This window comes from Aspergillus viridinutans (assembly GCF_018404265.1).
Source record: "Aspergillus viridinutans IFM 47045 DNA, scaffold_5, whole genome shotgun sequence".
NCBI classification, from domain to species: domain Eukaryota; kingdom Fungi; phylum Ascomycota; class Eurotiomycetes; order Eurotiales; family Aspergillaceae; genus Aspergillus; species Aspergillus viridinutans.
The window spans coordinates 2,128,801-2,148,031 of record NW_025091221.1 but is presented as its reverse complement, the minus strand read 5'-3'; the positions used below and the strand labels follow the sequence as shown (position 1 = coordinate 2,148,031).

At 50.4% G+C, this 19,231-nt stretch overlaps 4 protein-coding genes and 1 non-coding gene across 5 annotated transcripts; all 5 read left to right on the top strand.

Annotated features, from left to right (window-relative positions):
• Positions 1-1,166: 1,166 nt before the first annotated feature.
• On the top strand, positions 1,167-3,866 carry Aspvir_007679 (putative INO80 chromatin remodeling complex (Ies1); the record flags this gene model as incomplete). The annotated part of the gene is made up of 5 exons (XM_043270857.1): positions 1,167-1,599; positions 1,719-2,258; positions 2,321-2,374; positions 2,434-2,487; positions 2,551-3,866. The coding sequence occupies 5 exons, from the start codon at positions 1,167-1,169 to the stop codon at positions 3,864-3,866; spliced, it is 2,397 nt and encodes a 798-aa protein (XP_043126792.1).
• Positions 3,867-5,205: 1,339 nt separating this feature from the next.
• Positions 5,206-6,379, top strand: Aspvir_007678 (INSIG family protein; the record flags this gene model as incomplete). Its single annotated transcript, XM_043270856.1, has 2 exons — positions 5,206-5,919; positions 6,011-6,379. 2 exons carry the CDS (start codon positions 5,206-5,208, stop codon positions 6,377-6,379), a joined length of 1,083 nt encoding a protein of 360 aa, XP_043126791.1.
• A 1,152-nt stretch (positions 6,380-7,531) lies between these two features.
• Aspvir_007677 (phosphoribosylaminoimidazolecarboxamide formyltransferase/IMP cyclohydrolase) lies at positions 7,532-9,621 on the top strand (the record flags this gene model as incomplete). Its single annotated transcript, XM_043270855.1, has 4 exons — positions 7,532-7,550; positions 7,727-7,853; positions 7,919-9,404; positions 9,466-9,621. The coding sequence occupies 4 exons, from the start codon at positions 7,532-7,534 to the stop codon at positions 9,619-9,621; spliced, it is 1,788 nt and encodes a 595-aa protein (XP_043126790.1).
• A 1,237-nt stretch (positions 9,622-10,858) lies between these two features.
• Positions 10,859-10,931, top strand: Aspvir_007676. The gene has a single exon. It is a non-coding gene; the product is annotated as a tRNA-Thr (tRNA).
• Positions 10,932-12,689: 1,758 nt separating this feature from the next.
• Aspvir_007675 (clathrin heavy chain) lies at positions 12,690-18,148 on the top strand (the record flags this gene model as incomplete). Its single annotated transcript, XM_043270854.1, has 6 exons — positions 12,690-12,728; positions 12,806-12,826; positions 12,958-12,984; positions 13,063-13,434; positions 13,507-17,730; positions 17,792-18,148. The coding sequence occupies 6 exons, from the start codon at positions 12,690-12,692 to the stop codon at positions 18,146-18,148; spliced, it is 5,040 nt and encodes a 1,679-aa protein (XP_043126789.1).
• Positions 18,149-19,231: the final 1,083 nt, after the last annotated feature.

Below are 19,231 nucleotides of genomic sequence, written 5' to 3'. Positions count from 1 at the left end.
TTCTGGCGCATTGATGTTCATGCTGGTTCGGAGGCATCATCGTTTACAGTCAGAAGCAGCTTGGGGCTTTAGGCCTTCTAACGGCACGGCGTAGCTCACGGAGACCCTTTGTCTCGAGAGAAGAGAGCTACCTTACTATCAATTAAAAAGTTCTATTTTGTCTGTGTCATTGTAGCTTCTACGCGACGATCGCATAACTGTGTTAATGTTTCGGTAATTTTCTCGATTGGACTTGATGGTGATGAGCAGTGACAAGTTCCTTCTACTCTCCTGCGTGGATGGAATGTGGGTGTTATTCCCTCTTTGGGTATTCCTAGTGGTTTGCAAGGACTGACCTCAATGCACAGAATAATAACATCATTGACCGTAAACTCCCAGCCTCCTCTTCCTCTCTCAACACCAGAATTAGCATATATGTGTCTGAAATGTTGTGTTTCTGTAACAAAAGAGGTCAAACTTGACATATCCGGAGTAGGTACGTCTCAAGGGCCGTATACACTCAGTCCTTACATAATCCGGGGCTTCATCTTTCTATTGTTGAGCATGTTCGCATTGATAATAGAGGAATGGCGAAATCCACAATGAGTCATTTTTAATTCGAATATTTTAATCATTGGATTGCATAACATCAATTACGGCGATCAGGACCTTATATCAAATACATCTCATTGTGAGGTAATAATAGGGGAAGACGGAATGATTAAAGGGCAATACCTAGTAGTAGACCTCTGTATACCAAAGCTGCGGCAAGGCAAAAGATCCCGGAAGGAAGCCAGAAAGAATTATCGGCACCAGAACACCCACAACGCTCCTTTTGCCTTTGCTCGAACCACTTTCTTTTCTCTTCATCCAACACCAGAATCCATCTTCGATTATATTTATCATCGTCGCATCCAGCTCTCATCTTCATTTTCATCTCCAACCCTCTGGAGTTTCTCTCATTCTTCCTTGACTCTAGCTATAAACTTGTGGCATCATTTCCTCCCCTTAAAATAGCTACACGCTTCGCGGTCCTCGATAACCCAAGTCTGACAGCGTGTGACGCCCCCCCCTGGGGCACGAATCAACAATCCACCACTTCTGACCATTCGCGACAGTGGATAATTTCTCCATTGATAATAACCTACCTCTCGAGAAATTGCTGCATTGACGGGTCCCCTTCGAAGATGGCCGACGTCGAAAGCAACGTCGCAGACGAGTCGTTTGCGCAGTCCGAAACCCAGGACGAGCATCCCTCGCACAGTACTGTCAGCGCGACGGTCGGCATCAGGCGTCAGGCGAATGGCACCATTGGCTCCGTCTACTCGGGAAACAAAATCAGGCATCTGAAAAAGGAAGATGGCATGCCGCTCTGGCGCAAGGACATCCAGTACCAATTTCTCAAACTTGTCTTCGAGGACAAGACCCCGGTCTTCACTCGCTGGTCCGATGGCAAGAAGAACTTGGATTTTGCAGATATTTACATCGATGCGATGGCGAGGAGCAGTAAGACGAGCAAGATTCTCAAGGACAAACTGCAGAGCGATAAGCAAGCCGCCATCAACATGGCGATGGTTTGTCTGCTTGTTAACTTTGGGAGGATGAATACCACTTTGAACTGTATGGTTTTGCCCTTCTCTTTGTCTCCTCACTCAGCCCTCTTCGCGGTCTCATTCCTCCCTAAACCCTCCCTTAACTTGTGCCATTGCATCGCGAGACTGACTCGGAGACAAATCTAGTTTTCCCAGAAATGCGCGCTCAACTACGGACTTATCACTCCATTCCTTCCTTGCAGGCACACCAGGACCCCAACGCATATAAGCAGCTTCAGGATGCTCCTCGTCTCAAATCCATCCTCAAGGGTGCATCAGAGGATGTTGACCAGCCGAATACGCTCGAGAAGATCAAACGTCATCCCATCCCTCGGACTAATCCGGTGCATCTCATCTTCGTCCTCGCACAATACGCCCCCAAGGTGTCCGAATTGCACTTCTTCCCTCCCCGTGATTTCTTCGACTTGGTCATGAGATCCACGCTCAGCAGTAAGAGCCGTGCAAGGGCTTTCTTATGGCTTATGTGGTGGTATTTGGAGAGTGATTACTCGCGCGAAGCCGCCCTCAACAACCCATTCGGCCCGGGCCAGGATGGTGAAGGAACCGAGGGCTTGCCAATCAAGGTGCCTAGCTTCGAGAGCCTCACGGAAGAGCAGGCAACCGAGGAAAACGTGGATACGCCCTCGGAAATCGAATATGGAGAAACAAAACGCTTGGAGCGTAAACGTAAGTTCATGCGATGTTATCTCATTTTCCGGTCTTACGTGCGGGTGCTGACGTTGTCATAGGCATTCTGGAAGAGGACGAGCCATTGCCCAGGCCGCCAAAGCGTCCACGAAAGGGTAATTCCGACCATCTCCCTTCGCGACTTCGAATATTCTTAGGCTAACCGCTTTTCTAGCTCCGTTTGACCCCTTAAACAGCGACAAGGTGGTTGCGGGAGAAGGTCCTTCGTGTAAGTTCAGTTCAACGATCCAACATGTGTAATCATTCGTTAACCGAGATTGTCTATGAATAGACGAAGATTATAATGGAACCAGTTCTATGCGGCCGCCTTCCAAGCGTCCAGCGGATCAAGATGAAGGCTATCTGACGCCTACTCAATCATCGCGTTCTGAGTCCAAACGACCCAAGCGGGAGTCGTCTCTCAACCGCTCGGTCGGTCAGCAGCGACTGATTTTGAAGACTAAGATGGAGCAGACCCCCGACGCGTCCTCGCCGGCCCCTCCAGGATCAGGTCATCCGATTCTGAATAGATTCGTGACCGAATCCACTATTGGTCAGCCTCCCTCAGCTCGCCGCCCTCGACCACTTACCCAGCACCAGTTGGCTGTCGAACAAAATCGGCGCCAGCGTATCGATTACCTCCTGGCCAAGCGTAAAAACGAGGCTTACCGGATTTTACGAGCGAAGAGAGAAAGCGAAATCCCGTTCGCACGCTACGGTCGCTTGTTGCAATCTCTTCCGGAAGGTTACGACACTGAGGACGAGGCCTCATGGGGCAAAGGTGGCTTGATCCCTCACCAGGAGGAAGAAGAAGACTTTGGAGAGTCCGCGGGCTACTTTTTATCTGTGATTCGTAAGGCGACCAGAAGGCTTGACCGCTGGGATTACGAAAACGCGAATGGTCCGAAGAGAGATCGCAAGAAAGAGAGAGAGGAGCGCCAGAAAGCCAGGCAGAACGGCTATGCCATGGATGCCCTTGACCTGAGTGGGCGAGCCTCGATGTCCGCTCGTAGCAGAGCCCGCGCTGCGCGCAATGCCAGACGAAAGCTCGCCGAAGCAGAGGCCGGTGCTGCTGGTGCTGCGGCCGGCGGCGAGGCCTCCAAGGGGCAAACTGCTTCGTCCTCCCGCTCCAAGAGCAGCCGAAGTCGCCCTAGCCGCGCTGCTGGTGGGGGCTCTTCAGGTGCGGCAGGCAAGGATGATCTCGATGTTCCTTCGCAAGACCAGGAGCTCTCGCTGTTGCCTCCGTCCATTCGTCTAGCCGATGAGGACGCTGATCTCGACGGCGAAGGTCTTGACGACCTGGATCGCGAACTGCTAGGTGAAGGAAGCGGGGATGAAGATGACGCTGCGGATCGCGACGATCGATCTTCGCGTCCAGCAGAACCTGGTTATGAGGACAGTTTCATGGGTGGTGATGCGGATGATGACGCCGAAGCGTTATCATCTGATGACGAAGTTGACGATGAGGAGGATCTCGACGACGGAGATGGTGGAGTCGATGTGGACGAAAACTCCTCGACTTTCGAGGGCGGAAATGGATACGCTGCCAGCGAGACCTCTTCTGTTGCTGGCGATACTACCGCTGTCCTAGACGATGGCAAAGTCTAGTAGAAACACCGCTTTCATGATTTGGCGCCCTCTTGGAATGCTCTTTCTTACAAGTCACACTAGACGTTTCATATTCTAGCACTCTGTTTCTTACTTTGGCTTCCTCATTGCCCTTTTCCAAAATTCTTAATGTGTCTTTGCCCATGTGACCGTGTCCATCTTGTTACCATAGCAAAGTACAGTAGCCACATACGATTATGAGTGTCCAGAACAGACATGTACTCAGGACTCAGTTCCGCTGCATAAGCTACATTGTCTTCTACTGTCATCTATGACAAGTTCGTGATGAAGAGATGTCGAACAACCGCGACCGATAAGTCCGGTAAATCCAGCGTCGGACTTGAATGGACATCAGAGAGACATTCCAGAACCGATTGAATATCTTTACGCAATCCAAGGGCTGTGGTGCAAATCAAGTGGAGAGATGGCTGCTGCTGCAGTGCAGCCTTGGAGCTGTAGAGTCAGTGTGTACCTCTGTACGCAGTCCCGGACACATATGAAATAAAGACTCTGTGGAGGGGAACCCTGGATGGTTGGGAAGTTACCATACAAAAATGTCTCTTGACTCAACAATGATCGTTATTGACATGTGAACGCAACCGCCTCCTCCGTCGTCGTCTCCCTGTCCGGCCTCAATTAAAATCTCAGATCTGCTCACAAGACAAACGTCCACACTCATTATTGCATCTGTCATTGTGTTTATTCTTATATCAAGTTACACCTGTCAACGTGTCATCTTGCTTGTTCAGAATTTCAACCAAAACCGTATTATACTCGTCCTGCTTCCATCGTTTGTGTGCCCCAGAAATCCGCCGATCATAGGGTATCTTACCGCCGACTTTCACCTGCAAGTGTGCTCCACTCCAGCTCTTGAACGAGTCGGCTTCTGTCGCCTGTCGCCTTCCCTTGTCTCAAGAGTTTCAAACCTCCGCTTGGTCGACGACGTCGACGACTGCGCTGTCATTGCTACAAAAGTACTCCGGACAGCTAGAGCAGCTTCCAGCGTTGTCGCTGCACACCTGACAGGTCCTTGACCTCTTTCTCCTCCTTTTTTTCCCTTCTCAGGGTGTCTCCCCACCCAGTACCTTGCCACCATCAGGCTGGCTATTTTCTCTACTGCAGTGATCACATTTACTTAGAGGGGGCATTCGATCATTCATCATCCTAGCATTGGTTTATTTTCAACGATATAAACCCGGAAGATTCTCGGTTGTAACCTTCACTTCACCCTCCGATACCGTATCGAACTCATATTTGGATTTGGGAGACCGCAACTACCGGATTGTTTATTTCTGTCGCACTGGGAAACATACCATCCCTATTCAGCAGATCACACATCATGTCTGATAAACCCGCCATCCTTCATCCTCGTCCGCGGCGAGTGTTCGACCTTACGCCTGCTTCGAACGAATCGTCCGAATCTCCTACTCCTGCGGAGCCCGCCAATTCTGATCTGCTCAATCCCAAGGAAGCCGGTTCGACCAGCGTAAGCCGCAATGCTTCCATCCTGAACCTGACGTCGTCTACGCTTTATGGCATTTATTCTCCGACCGCATTCGAAGGCGCCCGAGATGAGTCGAGCCCCTGGGGCACGGAGGCACAAACACCTATCTCGGAGAATCCACCAAGCATTAAAACGTCTCCTGAGACGCCAATTCGCCGTTCACTGCAGAGAACTCGGTCGCGTCTCAGTCACGGCCTATTGCGTGGAGTGATTCTGCCTCAGGTGTTCCGAAGTGTGCTTCTCTTTGGGTTCGGTGTGGCCTACGGAATTATCACAGTCCATTTACATGAGAATCACTGGATCACGCCGGTGAAGTTGGAGAATATTCGCTACTACGACTCTTGGCAATACCTAGGTTTATGGGGTCTGGCTGGAGTGGCTCTGGGAAATGTGCTTCCCTGGCTGGATTCCTTTGCCGAGGAGTGGGATACGGATCGTTCCCGGACCGTCAAAGGGCAGGGGAACAATCGTCCCAGCGAAGATCGTACTCCTGCTTGGGTTACAGTGGCTCGGAGCGTTGGAGCCTTTGTTGGAATTGCGTTTGCTCTGGTAAGGAAGTTATCTCAATTCTTTTGCTTTTCCGATCACTCGCATCTATCTACCTAAAGGCTTGTAACACTGACTGGGCTCTGCTGCACAGAGGAGACTTCCATGGGAATCAACAACTCAGGCGTCTGCCACTCTTGCTCTAGTCAACCCTGTGCTGTGGTATCTCATTGACCGCACAAAGGCAGGCTTCATCTTGTCGACCGTGGTGGGAATAGCCGGGACAGGTGTGGTGCTGGGGCTCAAGCCGGAGTTGGTCCCAACTCCCGCAGATACTCCTGCCATTACCATTCCTCTGCTGAATGGCACTGTCCTGGAGTATGGACTGGTGACAGGCCTCACTCAGGAGGCTGTTGCGGTCCGCATATGGCTCTCAAGTGTTCTCTTCTGCGCCTGCGTCTGCTTTGGCAACGTCGGCCGGCAACTTGCCATCGGAGGTACAGGCAGAGATAGGCCCAATTAGTGGAGTCCCTGTGAACGTCCTTCGAATTTTTTCCCATTTTCGTGTCCATTTTTAGGTCGCTTACTTTTGGGTTGATCGGCTCCAGGTAGCTTCGTTCCACAGGTTACCATCGATAGATAGGTCTCTCGGCATAGAATAGCTTCATGATAGGATAATGAAAATGAAATGAATATGATCCTGATCACCAAGCCCTTTCAGGCTTGGAGGCCCAAGCTTGGGTATGATCTTACGATGTCAATGGCGACGTTTCCAACTACTCAAGGTGCCGTGTCATCGGCCACTTCGACCACACATATCCTCAAGATTCTACAAAGGCTGTAGAGCCAATCATTGCAGTCCCTTCCACCGACCTCGCCATTAGACGCGATCAAGTCAGACACTGCACCCAAGATCGACACTTTGCGGTTTCCCACAATCCCTCTCCATTCTATATGACGATTTCCGTACTTCATAGGCCTATCTCTTCCGTAGAAGAGGATAATCCTCGTAGGAACGCTTTTGAAAGAATGTTGTTATTTGCGTTGTTCATGAAGAGAAAAAAGAAGAAAAGGAAAAGGAAAGAAGTTTTCAAGCAGAGCGAGTTTTGTGGTCGGGATGGGGACGGGTGGTCTGTGCTGTATCATGTGATTTGGAAGGCCTAATGTGCAGTTCATAATTATGTAAACATGTATTGCATAGCATATGTGACAGGTCCGGCTCAGAGGATCATTTTTGAAATCTCATTACACCCTAAAGCTTAAAATTACCAGATGGTGAATGGGTGTGGGGCAGGTATTCTGGAAATCACCTGTAATAATACAAACTGTCCGAGAGCGGCCATGATTCTCAAGAGGAAGGATCATGATTGACCCCGCGGTGGGATGCACAGAGATAAAAAGCTGTAGATAATTGCTGCAGATACTTCTTGTTGCTGTGATTGACAGAGCCTGCGACACTTATCTCCATTATATCCAGACTGTCATATTCTCAGGTAAGAGTACCCAATAATAGACTTATCGCCCTCACGACCCGATTCAATTGACTTCAGGCGGGGCTCCTGTCATGATTGTCATCTGAACTTTTTTCCATACTCCAACCACCCCTCTAAATTTTCGTCGGTGCTCGATTCTGACTCTGTTGTGTCCCAGTGTCCATCACTGTCAGTGTCTCACAATGTCTCAACAAAAGTCAGGTATGTCCATTATTCATACCTTCTCAACCTCTTCTTCCCCTCACTCGGAGCTTGGGTCTGTTGCTCGCCAAGTCGTGCTGGCTGGTTGCTTCCCCACTCCGAGTTTGTGTTACTCGCCTGGAATTGAAACGAACATTGGACTGACTCAAGCTTGTACGCTTCTCTTTTATAAACAGCTATCCTCTCCGTCTACGACAAGACTGGCCTTCTGGACCTGGCCAAGGGTCTGGTCAAGCACAATGTCCGTCTGCTCGCGTCTGGTGGTACCGCCAGAATGATCCGCGAAGCTGGGTTCCCGGTTGAGTGAGTCACTACCTCCGCGCATTCACGCGGAGTGATGGTCATTGACATGGCGTTTCGATTGTTAGGGATGTCTCGGCTATTACTCACGCTCCTGAGATGCTCGGTGGCCGTGTCAAGACCCTTCACCCCGCTGTCCACGGTGGTATCCTTGCTCGCGACATCGAGTCCGACGAGAATGATCTGGCCAACCAGAAGATTTCCAAGGTTGACTTCGTCGTCTGCAACCTCTACCCCTTCAAGGAGACCGTAAACAAGGTCAATGTCACCATCGCCGAGGCCGTTGAGGAGATTGATATCGGCGGTGTAACCCTTCTGCGCGCTGCTGCCAAGAACCACGCTCGTGTCACCATCCTCTCTGATCCCCAGGACTACCCCGAGTTCCTGAAAGAGCTGGAGGCTGGAGAGATCTCCGAGGCCAGCCGGAAGCTGTACGCCCTCAAGGCTTTTGAACACACTGCGGACTACGACACTGCCATCTCGGGCTTCTTCCGCAAGCAGTATGCTGGTAACGGCGAGCAGTACTTGTCTCTGCGCTACGGTGCCAACCCTCACCAGAAGCCTGCCTCTGCTTACATGCTCAATGGCAAGCTGCCCTTCAAGGCTCTTAACGGATCCCCGGGCTACATCAACCTGCTCGATGCCCTCAACGCCTGGGCTCTGGTCAAGGAGCTCAAGCACGCTCTTGGCTACCCCGCTGCAGCCAGCTTCAAGCACGTCTCTCCTGCCGGTGCTGCCGTTGGTATCCCCCTGAGCGAGAAGGAGCGCAAGGTCTACATGGTTGATGACATTGCCGGTATCGAGACTTCTGGACTGGCCCAGGCTTATGCTCGTGCCCGTGGAGCGGACCGCATGTCCAGTTTCGGAGATCTACTTGCTCTCAGCGACGTCTGTGATGTTCCCACTGCCAAGATTATCTCTCGCGAGGTCTCGGACGGTGTTATCGCCGCTGGCTACACCCCTGAGGCGCTAGAGATCCTCTCCAAGAAGAAGGGTGGCAAGTACCTTGTCCTGCAGATGGACGAGAACTACGTCCCCGCTTCCGAGGAGGCTCGCACTGTGTACGGTGTTCAGCTCAGCCAACAGCGCAACGACGTCGTCATCTCACCCCAGAAGACTTTCAACACCATCATCACTCCTAAGGACATGAAGGCCCTTCCCGACTCCGCTCTGCGGGATCTCACTGTGGCCACCATCGCTCTGAAGTACACTCAGTCCAACTCGGTCTGCTACGCCCTGAACGGCCAGGTCATCGGTCTGGGTGCTGGTCAGCAGAGCCGTATCCACTGCACTCGTCTGGCCGGTGACAAGGCCGACAACTGGTGGATGCGCTTCCACGAGCGTGTGCTAAACATCAAGTGGAAGGCCGGCACCAAGCGTGCTGACAAGAGCAATGCCATCGACCTTCTCTGCTCCGGACAGACCCCCCGTAACGATGTCGAGAAGGCCGAGTACGAGCGTGTCTTCGAGGAAGTCCCTGTTCCTTTTACCCAGGAGGAGCGTGACAGCTGGCTGTCGAAGATGGGAGAGGTTGCCGTCTCGTCCGACGCTTTCGTAAGTGCTTGACCACTCTATCGTGTGTTTGTATAGTTTGTGCTGATGCAGAGTCAAACAGTTCCCCTTCATCGACAACGTGTTCCGTGCTGCCCGTTCGGGTGCCAAGTACATCGCTGCCCCCAGCGGTAGCCAGAATGATGTCCCTGTCTTTGAGACGGCTGAGAAGCTGGGTATTGTCTTCGTCGAACAGGGCACTCGTCTATTCCACCACTAAGTCTCCACTAAGTCTGGAGAGTTTACGATTGTCTCGGTGGGCGATGATACCTCAGCGATATTTGCGTAGTCTTATGATTACACTATAAGTATTACCATCGACAGGCCTCCAAGAGAGTCATGCCAAAAGTGCTTGATGTCTTTGATGTGATTATGGGATGTGTTGGCGTTGCGAATAGCGCCCTTAACGAACAGAACTTGTATAGATTCAACTCAGTACCACTTTATTCATGTTTGTACTCTCTGAGATGCTGTAGCCGTAATAAACCAATCGTAGAAGGAGTGTCTGCATCATGATTCATATGAGAAAAATAAATCGGCAAAAGTGCTCACATGTGGATTTGAAACGGGAACTGCGCGATTATCAGTCGCGCAGTCTATCATCGAATGACAGATACGATGTGACACCTCCGACAAAGGTAGGATTATCGCTCGGCTGGGTGCTTGATCCGCAGTATGCAAGGCAGTACTTGCCTGGATACGGAGTATCTAGTACAGGACGTTGCAAGAAGGGTGCTTGATAAGTGGCGGTTGGTAGAATATGGTCGATGCTATATCCGGACCTTTTTGATGTGAAGGTTTCGAGTTTCCAATATGACTTACGGCGTTTTGTGAGACCCCGTTCGCAGGTCTCTGGTCCCGACGCTTTCACTGAATGGATTTAAGAGGAGGCCGTGGGTCAGATGACAGCTGAGGCTATTTGAGTCGTGTTTATATAGCTCCCTGCTGCCTATCTACTTATTAGGACGGTATGAGTAGGTCCTACTTTCGAGGCTTGGGCGTGTTTTCTTGCTAATGCCGTTCCTGCAGGTAGTTTGATATGGTAGTGGACTTGTGGTTACAGTTCCACATGCTTTCTTTTGCATCTTGGTAATTGTTGTTCTTGATTGTGCTTTATGTCCATATATAGCTGAAAGAACATGCAATACAGCTGTTATTTGGGTACATTGTCAGTGGTGTTGCGATGTATGCATCAGGGCCGTCGCGGAAATATACTTGGGATCGGCCCTCGCCATGGTTACCAGAACCAAGATCAATTCGGATAGTCAACTGCACCAGCGAGTATCCATCGAGTTCAGAAGCTAATTAAGAACCATCCCACGATCCCTGAAAGGTCGAAGGTCGGGTATGGGATCTGGTGGGAGTGACGTAGACAACAGAAGTTGATATGTAGTTAGGGCACACTGTAATCCTGAATATTATTTTTAGCAAAGTGGAAGAAGTTATAGTATCTACTAGCTCGCATAGCTCAGTTGGTAGAGCGCATGACTAGTAATCATGAGGTCAGCGGTTCAAATCCGCTTGTGAGCATTTTTTTGCCGCTAATTCTTTTGTTTAAAACCTTCTTTTCGAATTATTATTCTGTTGCCGTGATTGGCACCCCGACGATGTCCGCATTGTTCTCCTCCATCATATGCCTTATATCGGTATTCGATGAGCCAAGCATGGCAGAAGTATATAGTTTGTTGAGGTCTAAGATTGCACCGTTGAAGAATGCCGACTGATGGAGGCACAAGTATGCATGTAAGAAGCTTGGACAGCCCGCCTGCAGCATCGACAAAGATCAATCACACATGTCCTGCACTAGCCCCTGGTTTGTCCCGAGAGCCACAACGGTCTGTCCTTGGAACCACGTAAGTCCGACCCAGGGGCAAGACCACAATCGCATTGCGGTCCGCTGGGTGGCAAACTCTGCTCTCCGTTGTATACAGCCAGGAACACTACTCGTTCCCTGCTACGTGATCTCCCATGGTTTGGTCCACAAGTAGTTCAGACGAGTATTCGTTGACTCTAACAATGAAAGCAGTGGTGGTTGTTTCCCATGGTCTCGGAGTTGCTCTACATTCTAACGTCGTGGCGTCGACCCAAATACTACAGAGTGTTGCAAACCATCATTCGAGCTGACGGAGGAATTGCAGTGCCTTAAACCCGAATAAATAGAAGGGAAGGGCTAGAAATAGTATAAATAATAGCTCATGGAGATAACTGGTCAATGCCTTCGTGGTTACCGCAAGCCTCGTCTTGCTTGACCTGATATCTGGTATAATATTGGCTGTATTAGAGCATGCCCAGGAGGACGCTATATGCTTCTGGATGGCAGAAAGCGGCAGTGCGTCTTTCATCTCTCGATCCAGATTCTCTGGACGTGCTTGAAAAAAGACCATTGAGGCATCCTAGACTCAAGTACGGGCGTGCTGTTTGCCATGCGCGAGTGTCTTGAGACCTCATACAGTCTAAATTGAACTGAGAGTGTGACTTGGGTGCTGCGAATGAGCATTTCCACCCGTAAAGAAGAGTCGACCAGCCCTTTCAGTCTCGCACCCCAGGAGTATATTTCAAGTTGGGATTGGAATACTGCTCAGTTGTCTCACATGAGCCTGCGTAGTGAAGTGCCGGTTCTATAACCATCTTTGATTCAGATCAGCTCAGACGGACGTCTGACTGGCAGACGGTGGTGAATCAAAACTGAAGTATAAACACTACCATAATCAAAGAGACCCTGGCACCTGTCACTTAAAATTGGCCTCAGGCCACCCACGTGCGTGTGAGCCTCACCATCACCTATGGGAGCTCAATCAGAACCATAAAGAAAAAAGCAAACATGAACTCTCAATTGAATACTTCACTCAATGCCTAATAATATCTCGGACAATTAGGCATTTCATTCAATTCACTTCATTAACTTCATTAACCTCAGTAACTTCTCTCATTTGCCTCATCTTCATGCTCATTGTCATGAAAAAGCTTGACTGCAGCCGTTGTCACTTATCAGGTACCGTTGGAGCTTACCCCTTTGCACGTGACGTCCCCATAAGCGACACCTCAGCAACGACAACAGCGTCGGCCTCCTGAGGTCACTTCCCGCTTTCCCCAGTTGCTAATCCACCTACGTATCAATCTCCCTGCTCATCTCACTTCCTCTAATTCCTCACCTTTACTTTCTTTCCCTCTCTCAGTCTTTAACTTCAATTCTCCGTTATCCCTTCGCTTTTTCACCTCGAACTTAGTTGATTTCTTTTGAGCGGCGTTTCGTTGGGCGGGTAAGGTCGTCTTGCGGCCTTGGTAAATATGGCTCCTCTTCCCATCAAGTTCACGGAGCTCATCAATGTATTTCCCCTCTCTCATGTGTTGATTCCATTCCGCTCGTCGATAGAGAGTGCTAATGTCTGGTTCATCTACTATAGCTGACAAATGCCGAAATTGCTGTATGTCCTACCATCCGATACTGCCTGATGCCATCCGCCGCTGAACTAGGGTGTCGCACGCCGGCACGCCGGACGCGCCTCTCTTTACCTGTAAATGTGTTGAATATCTGCTTACGTCTTGTTTCTTCTAGCCACAATCAATTGGCTTCAACTCATGTGTAAGTACAACTTGGAGGCGCACCTCCAAAACAGGGATCTGACTGAAGCTTGCTAACCGTAGTGTCATTGCTGGATAGACTTTAGAATCGGATCATTTCGTTTGCGTGAGGCAAAAACTCAATGAGGATGACAAGCCTCAAGTCATTATCGTCAACCTCAAGAACAACAATGAAGTCATCAAGCGGCCGATCAATGCGGACAGTGCCATTATGCACTGGACCAAGAACATCATCGCCCTCAGAGCTCAGGGTCGAACAATTCAGATTTTCGACCTCTCTGCAAAGCAGAAGCTCAAGTCTGCGGTCATGAATGAAGATGTTGTTTACTGGAAGTGGTTCAGTGAAACGACTCTAGGTCTGGTCACCGAGGCATCGGTTTACCACTGGGACGTTTTTGATCCAACCCAGAACCAGCCTCTCAAGATCTTTGACAGACTTCCTAACCTGAGCGTAAGTGTGGCGGAAATCAAAAATGTCTAACACATTTCTCGACTCATAGTGACTGACAATCACCGCTGCCAGGGTTGCCAAATTATCAACTACCGTGTCAATGACGACGAGAAGTGGATGGTCGTGGTCGGTATCAGCCAACAGCAGGGACGTGTTGTGGGTTCAATGCAGCTGTATTCCAAAGATCGCGGGATTTCTCAATTTATCGAAGGACACGCGGCCGCTTTTGCTTCAATCAGAGTCGAAGGCTCTCCTTTGGAGCACAAGCTGTTCACCTTCGCTGTTCGTACTCAGACCGGCGCGAAACTCCAGATCGCCGAGATCGACCACCAGGAGCCGAACCCGCGCTTCCAGAAGAAGGCTGTGGAAGTGTACTTCCCGCAAGAAGCAGTCAATGATTTTCCGGTCGCTATGCAGGTCTCCAGAAAGTACGACATCGTTTACCTCGTTACCAAGTATGGCTTCATTCATCTTTACGACCTCGAGACCGGAACCTGCATCTTCATGAACCGTATCTCCAGCGAAACAATCTTCACTACAGCCCCCGACTCAGAATCTGCCGGCCTGGTCGGTGTCAACCGTAAAGGCCAAGTCCTGTCGGTCAGCGTTGATGAGGGAACTATTATCCAGTACCTGATGGAGAACCCTGCCATGTCTGGACTTGCGGTGAAGCTCGCATCAAAGGCTGGCCTTCCTGGAGCGGATCACCTCTACCAGCAGCAGTTCGACAACTTGCTGGCGCAAGGAAATTATTCCGAAGCTGCCAAGATCGCTGCCAACTCTCCCCGAGGCTTCCTTCGTACACCGGAGACCATCAGTCGGTTCAAGAATGCGCCTCAAACTGGCCAGCAGATGTCTGTAATCCTACAGTACTTCGGTATGCTCTTGGACAAGGGATCCCTCAACAAGTATGAGAGCGTTGAGCTTGTGCGCCCTGTCCTGCAACAGAACAGGAAGCACTTGCTGGAAAAATGGATGCGTGAGAATAAGCTGGAAGCTTCCGAGGAACTCGGAGACATCGTTCGACCATACGACATGAACATGGCTTTGTCCATCTATCTGCAAGCCAATGTACCTCACAAGGTCATTGCCGGGTTTGCCGAGACTGGTCAATTTGACAAGATCCTCGCCTATTCGAAGCAAGTTGGATACCAGCCCGATTACACTCAACTCTTGCAGCACATTGTCCGCGTTAACCCCGAGAAGGGTGCCGAATTCGCGGCTCAGCTTGCCAACGAGGAAAGCGGCGCACTTATTGACCTTGACCGCGTCGTGGACGTCTTCCTGTCGCAGAACATGATTCAGCAGGCAACCTCGTTCTTGCTCGATGCCCTCAAGGACAACAAGCCCGAGCACGGCCACCTGCAGACGCGGTTGCTTGAGATGAACCTGGTCAACGCTCCCCAGGTTGCAGACGCAATCCTTGGTAACGAGATCTTCACCCACTACGACCGTCCTAGAATCTCCCAGCTCTGCGAGAATGCCGGCCTCATCCAACGTGCTTTGGAAAATACTGATGATCCTGCGGTAATCAAGCGGAACATTGTTCGTACCGACAAGTTGAACCCTGAATGGCTCATGAACTATTTTGGCCGTCTTTCGGTGGAGCAGACCATTGACTGCATGGACACCATGTTGGAGGTGAACATCCGCCAGAACTTGCAGGCTGTTGTTCAGCTTGCAACCAAGTTCTCGGATCTCCTTGGGCCCGGTCAACTCATCAGCCTTTTCGAGAAGTACCGCACCGCTGAGGGTCTCTACTACTATCTCGGAAGCATCGTCAACCTTAGCGAGGATCCTGAGGTTCATTTCAAGTATATCGAGGCTGCTACAGCCATGGGCCAGATCACCGAGGTCGAGCGCATCTGCCGCGAGAGCAACTATTACAACCCGGAGAAGGTCAAGAATTTCCTGAAAGAAGCCAAGTTGACCGAGCAGCTTCCCCTCATCATCGTATGCGACCGTTTCAACTTCATCCATGATTTGGTTCTCTACCTATACCAGAACCAGCAATACAAATCCATCGAGGTCTATGTGCAGCGTGTTAATCCTTCTCGCACTCCGGCCGTCATTGGAGGCTTGTTGGATGTTGACTGTGATGAAGCTATCATCAAGAACCTACTGTCTACCGTCGAGCCCTCTGTTATTCCCATTGACGAGCTCGTCTCCGAGGTTGAAACACGAAACAGATTGAAGCTGCTCTTACCTTTCCTTGAAGCCACTCTGGCGACTGGCAATCAGCAACAGGCCGTTTACAACGCTCTTGCCAAGATTTACATCGACAGCAACAACAACCCCGAGAAGTTCCTCAAGGAGAACGACATGTATGACACGTTGACCGTCGGTAAATACTGCGAGAAGCGTGATCCGAACCTGGCCTACATTGCATACAGGAAGGGACAAAATGACCTGGAACTCATCAACATTACCAATGAGAACGCCATGTACCGGGCCCAAGCTCGGTACCTTGTCGAGCGTGCCGATCCTGAGATTTGGTCGTTCGTCTTGAGCGAGAATAACCTGCACCGCCGTTCTCTTGTTGATCAGGTCATCGCAACGGCAGTTCCTGAATCGAGTGAACCCGACAAGGTTTCCGTTGCCGTCAAGGCGTTCCTTGAGGCCGACCTCCCTGGCGAGCTTATCGAGCTCCTGGAAAAGATCATCCTCGAGCCCTCGCCCTTCAGCGACAATGGTAGCTTGCAGAACCTTCTGATGTTGACGGCAGCTAAGGCTGACAAGGGACGTCTGATGGATTACATTCATCAGCTCAATGAGTTCAGCCCTGACGAGATCGCTGAGATGTGTATCTCCGTCGGGCTGTACGAGGAAGCGTTCGAGATCTATAAGAAGGTCAACAACTACATTGCTGCCGTCAATGTTCTTGTTGAGAACATTGTCAGCATTGACCGTGCTCAAGAATTTGCCGAGCGCGTTGAGTTGCCGGATGTGTGGAGCAAGGTTGCAAAGGCCCAGCTTGACGGTCTCCGCGTGTCTGACTCCATCGAATCGTACATTCGTGCCAATGATCCCTCGAATTACCTCGAGGTCATTGAGACTGCCACTCACGCCGGCAAAGACGAGGATCTTGTCAAATATCTCAAGATGGCTCGCAAGACACTGCGGGAGCCAGCCATTGACACTGCCCTTGCTTTCTGCTATGCTCGTCTTGACCAGCTGTCGGAGCTGGAGGACTTCCTGCGTACCACTAACGTGGCTGATATCGAAACATCCGGTGACAAGGCCTATGCTGAAGGCTACCATCAGGCAGCCAAGATCTTCTATACGAGCATCTCCAACTGGGCTAAGCTGGCTACTACCCTGGTGCACTTGGAAGATTACCAGGCTGCAGTCGAGTGTGCACGCAAGGCCAACAGTGTCAAGGTTTGGAAGGAAGTCAACCAGGCCTGTGTGGACAAGAAGGAGTTCCGTCTCGCCCAGATTTGCGGTCTCAACCTCATTGTGCATGCCGAGGAGCTGCAGGATCTTGTACGCCAATACGAGCGTAATGGTTACTTCGACGAGTTGATCAGCGTTCTCGAAGCTGGTCTGGGACTGGAGAGGGCGCACATGGGTATGTTCACCGAGCTTGGCATTGCTCTGTCCAAGTACCACCCTGACCGGGTCATGGAGCACCTCAAGCTCTTCTGGTCTCGCATCAATATCCCCAAGATGATCCGCGCCTGCGAGGAAGCGAATCTCTGGCCCGAGCTAGTGTTCTTGTATTGTCACTACGACGAGTGGGACAACGCAGCTTTGGCAATGATGGAGCGTGCTGCGGATGCCTGGGAGCACCATTCATTCAAGGATATCATTGTTAAGGTTGCCAACCTGGAGATCTACTATCGTGCTCTGAACTTCTACCTGCAGGAGCAGCCTCTGCTTCTTACAGATCTACTGCAGGTCCTGACCCCTCGGATCGACGTGAACCGTGTTGTACGCATTTTCCAGACCTCCGACAACATTCCTCTGATCAAGCCGTTCCTGTTGAACGTCCAGTCTCAGAACAAGAGGGCCGTCAATGATGCCATCAACGACCTCTTGATTGAGGAGGAGGATTACAAGACTCTACGCGACTCGGTGGACAACTATGACAACTTTGATGCGGTACAGCTGGCGCAGCGCCTCGAGAAGCATGACCTCATCTTCTTCCGGCAGATTGCGGCGAACATCTACCGTAACAACAAGCGCTGGGAGAAGTCGATTTCGCTTTCCAAGCAGGACAAGCTATACAAGGATGCCATTGAGACCGCGGCGATTTCTGGCAAGTCGGAAGTGGTTGAGGAGCTTCTTCGCTACGTAAGTTTATCCCTCATCGGTCTCTTTTCTTACATTGGAACAATTCGCTGACTGTACCTAGTTTGTCGACATTGGCAGTCGAGAATGCTACGTGGGCATGCTGTATGCCTGCTACGACCTCATCCGCCCCGACGTCATCCTGGAGATGTCCTGGCGTCACGGTCTTCATGATTTCACCATGCCCTACATGATCAACTTCCTCTGCGAGCAGACACGTACGATCGAGATGCTTAAGAAGGACAATGAGGAACGCAAGGCGCGGGAAGCGTCGCATAAGAAGGAAGAAGACAACACACCAATCCTAGGGGGCTCACGGCTCATGCTGACGCAAGGACCGGCGACGCCTGCACCTGTACCGATGGCCTATGGACAGGCTAACGGCATCACGCCCCAAGCCACTGGCTTCCGTCCGTTCTAGATGACGTTTGTTCATTAATGTATGTTTAATAAATATGATCTCCGCTGATGCTGAAGCGATTTGAGGAGGGGAGTCAGTTAAAAAGACGAGCAGGGAACATGACATGCACTGGGAGAGTGCCAGCTGGTGGGCTCGTGATACATGGCTGGCAATCTCGTTCGCGATGTGATTTTTTTACTCATTATTCCTGATGGCATTGCATTCTTTTTTTTTCTTTCTTATTTCTTCGTACCAATGTATTCGATAGGACCTTTTTTCTCTGCCAGGTGAATAAACTAGTATCTTCCACGGCATGAACAGTAATGCGCCATGGCTGCCGGTCCACTGACTGCAGCAGATATTAGTCTACATTCTATGAGCTGTTTCTGACAATGAATAATGGATGAGCTCTTGATCGGTTAGAAGGAAGCAACAAGGAATGCAGGAACTGGATGGTTGTAGGGGCAGGGAACTAGATTAACCCGGACGATTCGGGGCAGTGAACTTTTCTGTGGGGGATGGCGATTCGTGGAGACACCGACGAGGCCAACGCCGAGAACGACAGACAGGTTTGAATTGTAGAGATGCAGCAGGATGGCAATGCGAGGGAGAATCAATTGCATGTTGAAGGTGCTACTCCGGCTGATGGTGATACTCCATACAGATGGTGTAGCAATCAGTGTGACGGAGTAAGGGACAAGATCATCGCTGCATTTCGGTGCCGGCTTGATGTAGGAGTCTAGGAGAGTACGAAGTACGTGGATTCTGCATTACTGACCGCAGTGAGATAGAATTACCCGAGATGGAATTGAGAAGCCGGCATAGTACTGCGTGGTGGTAGATAGATCAAGCAGACCGTGGTCCATAGTTATATGCTATCTGTGCCAGGTGCCCCCACCCCACTTCCCAGTGTGGGTGCACCACACCGTAATTTCTAACCACACTGTAACTTCTAATTTTTATTGAATTAACTATTTGAAGCTATTCCAACCACGCAACATGCTGAAAGCCCCTAAATTTAATGAATCTTGCATGCTTAAGGCGTGCGTAGCTACCCAAGCTTAAAAAAAACTAAATATCTCTAAGATTATGTGGGAATATGGA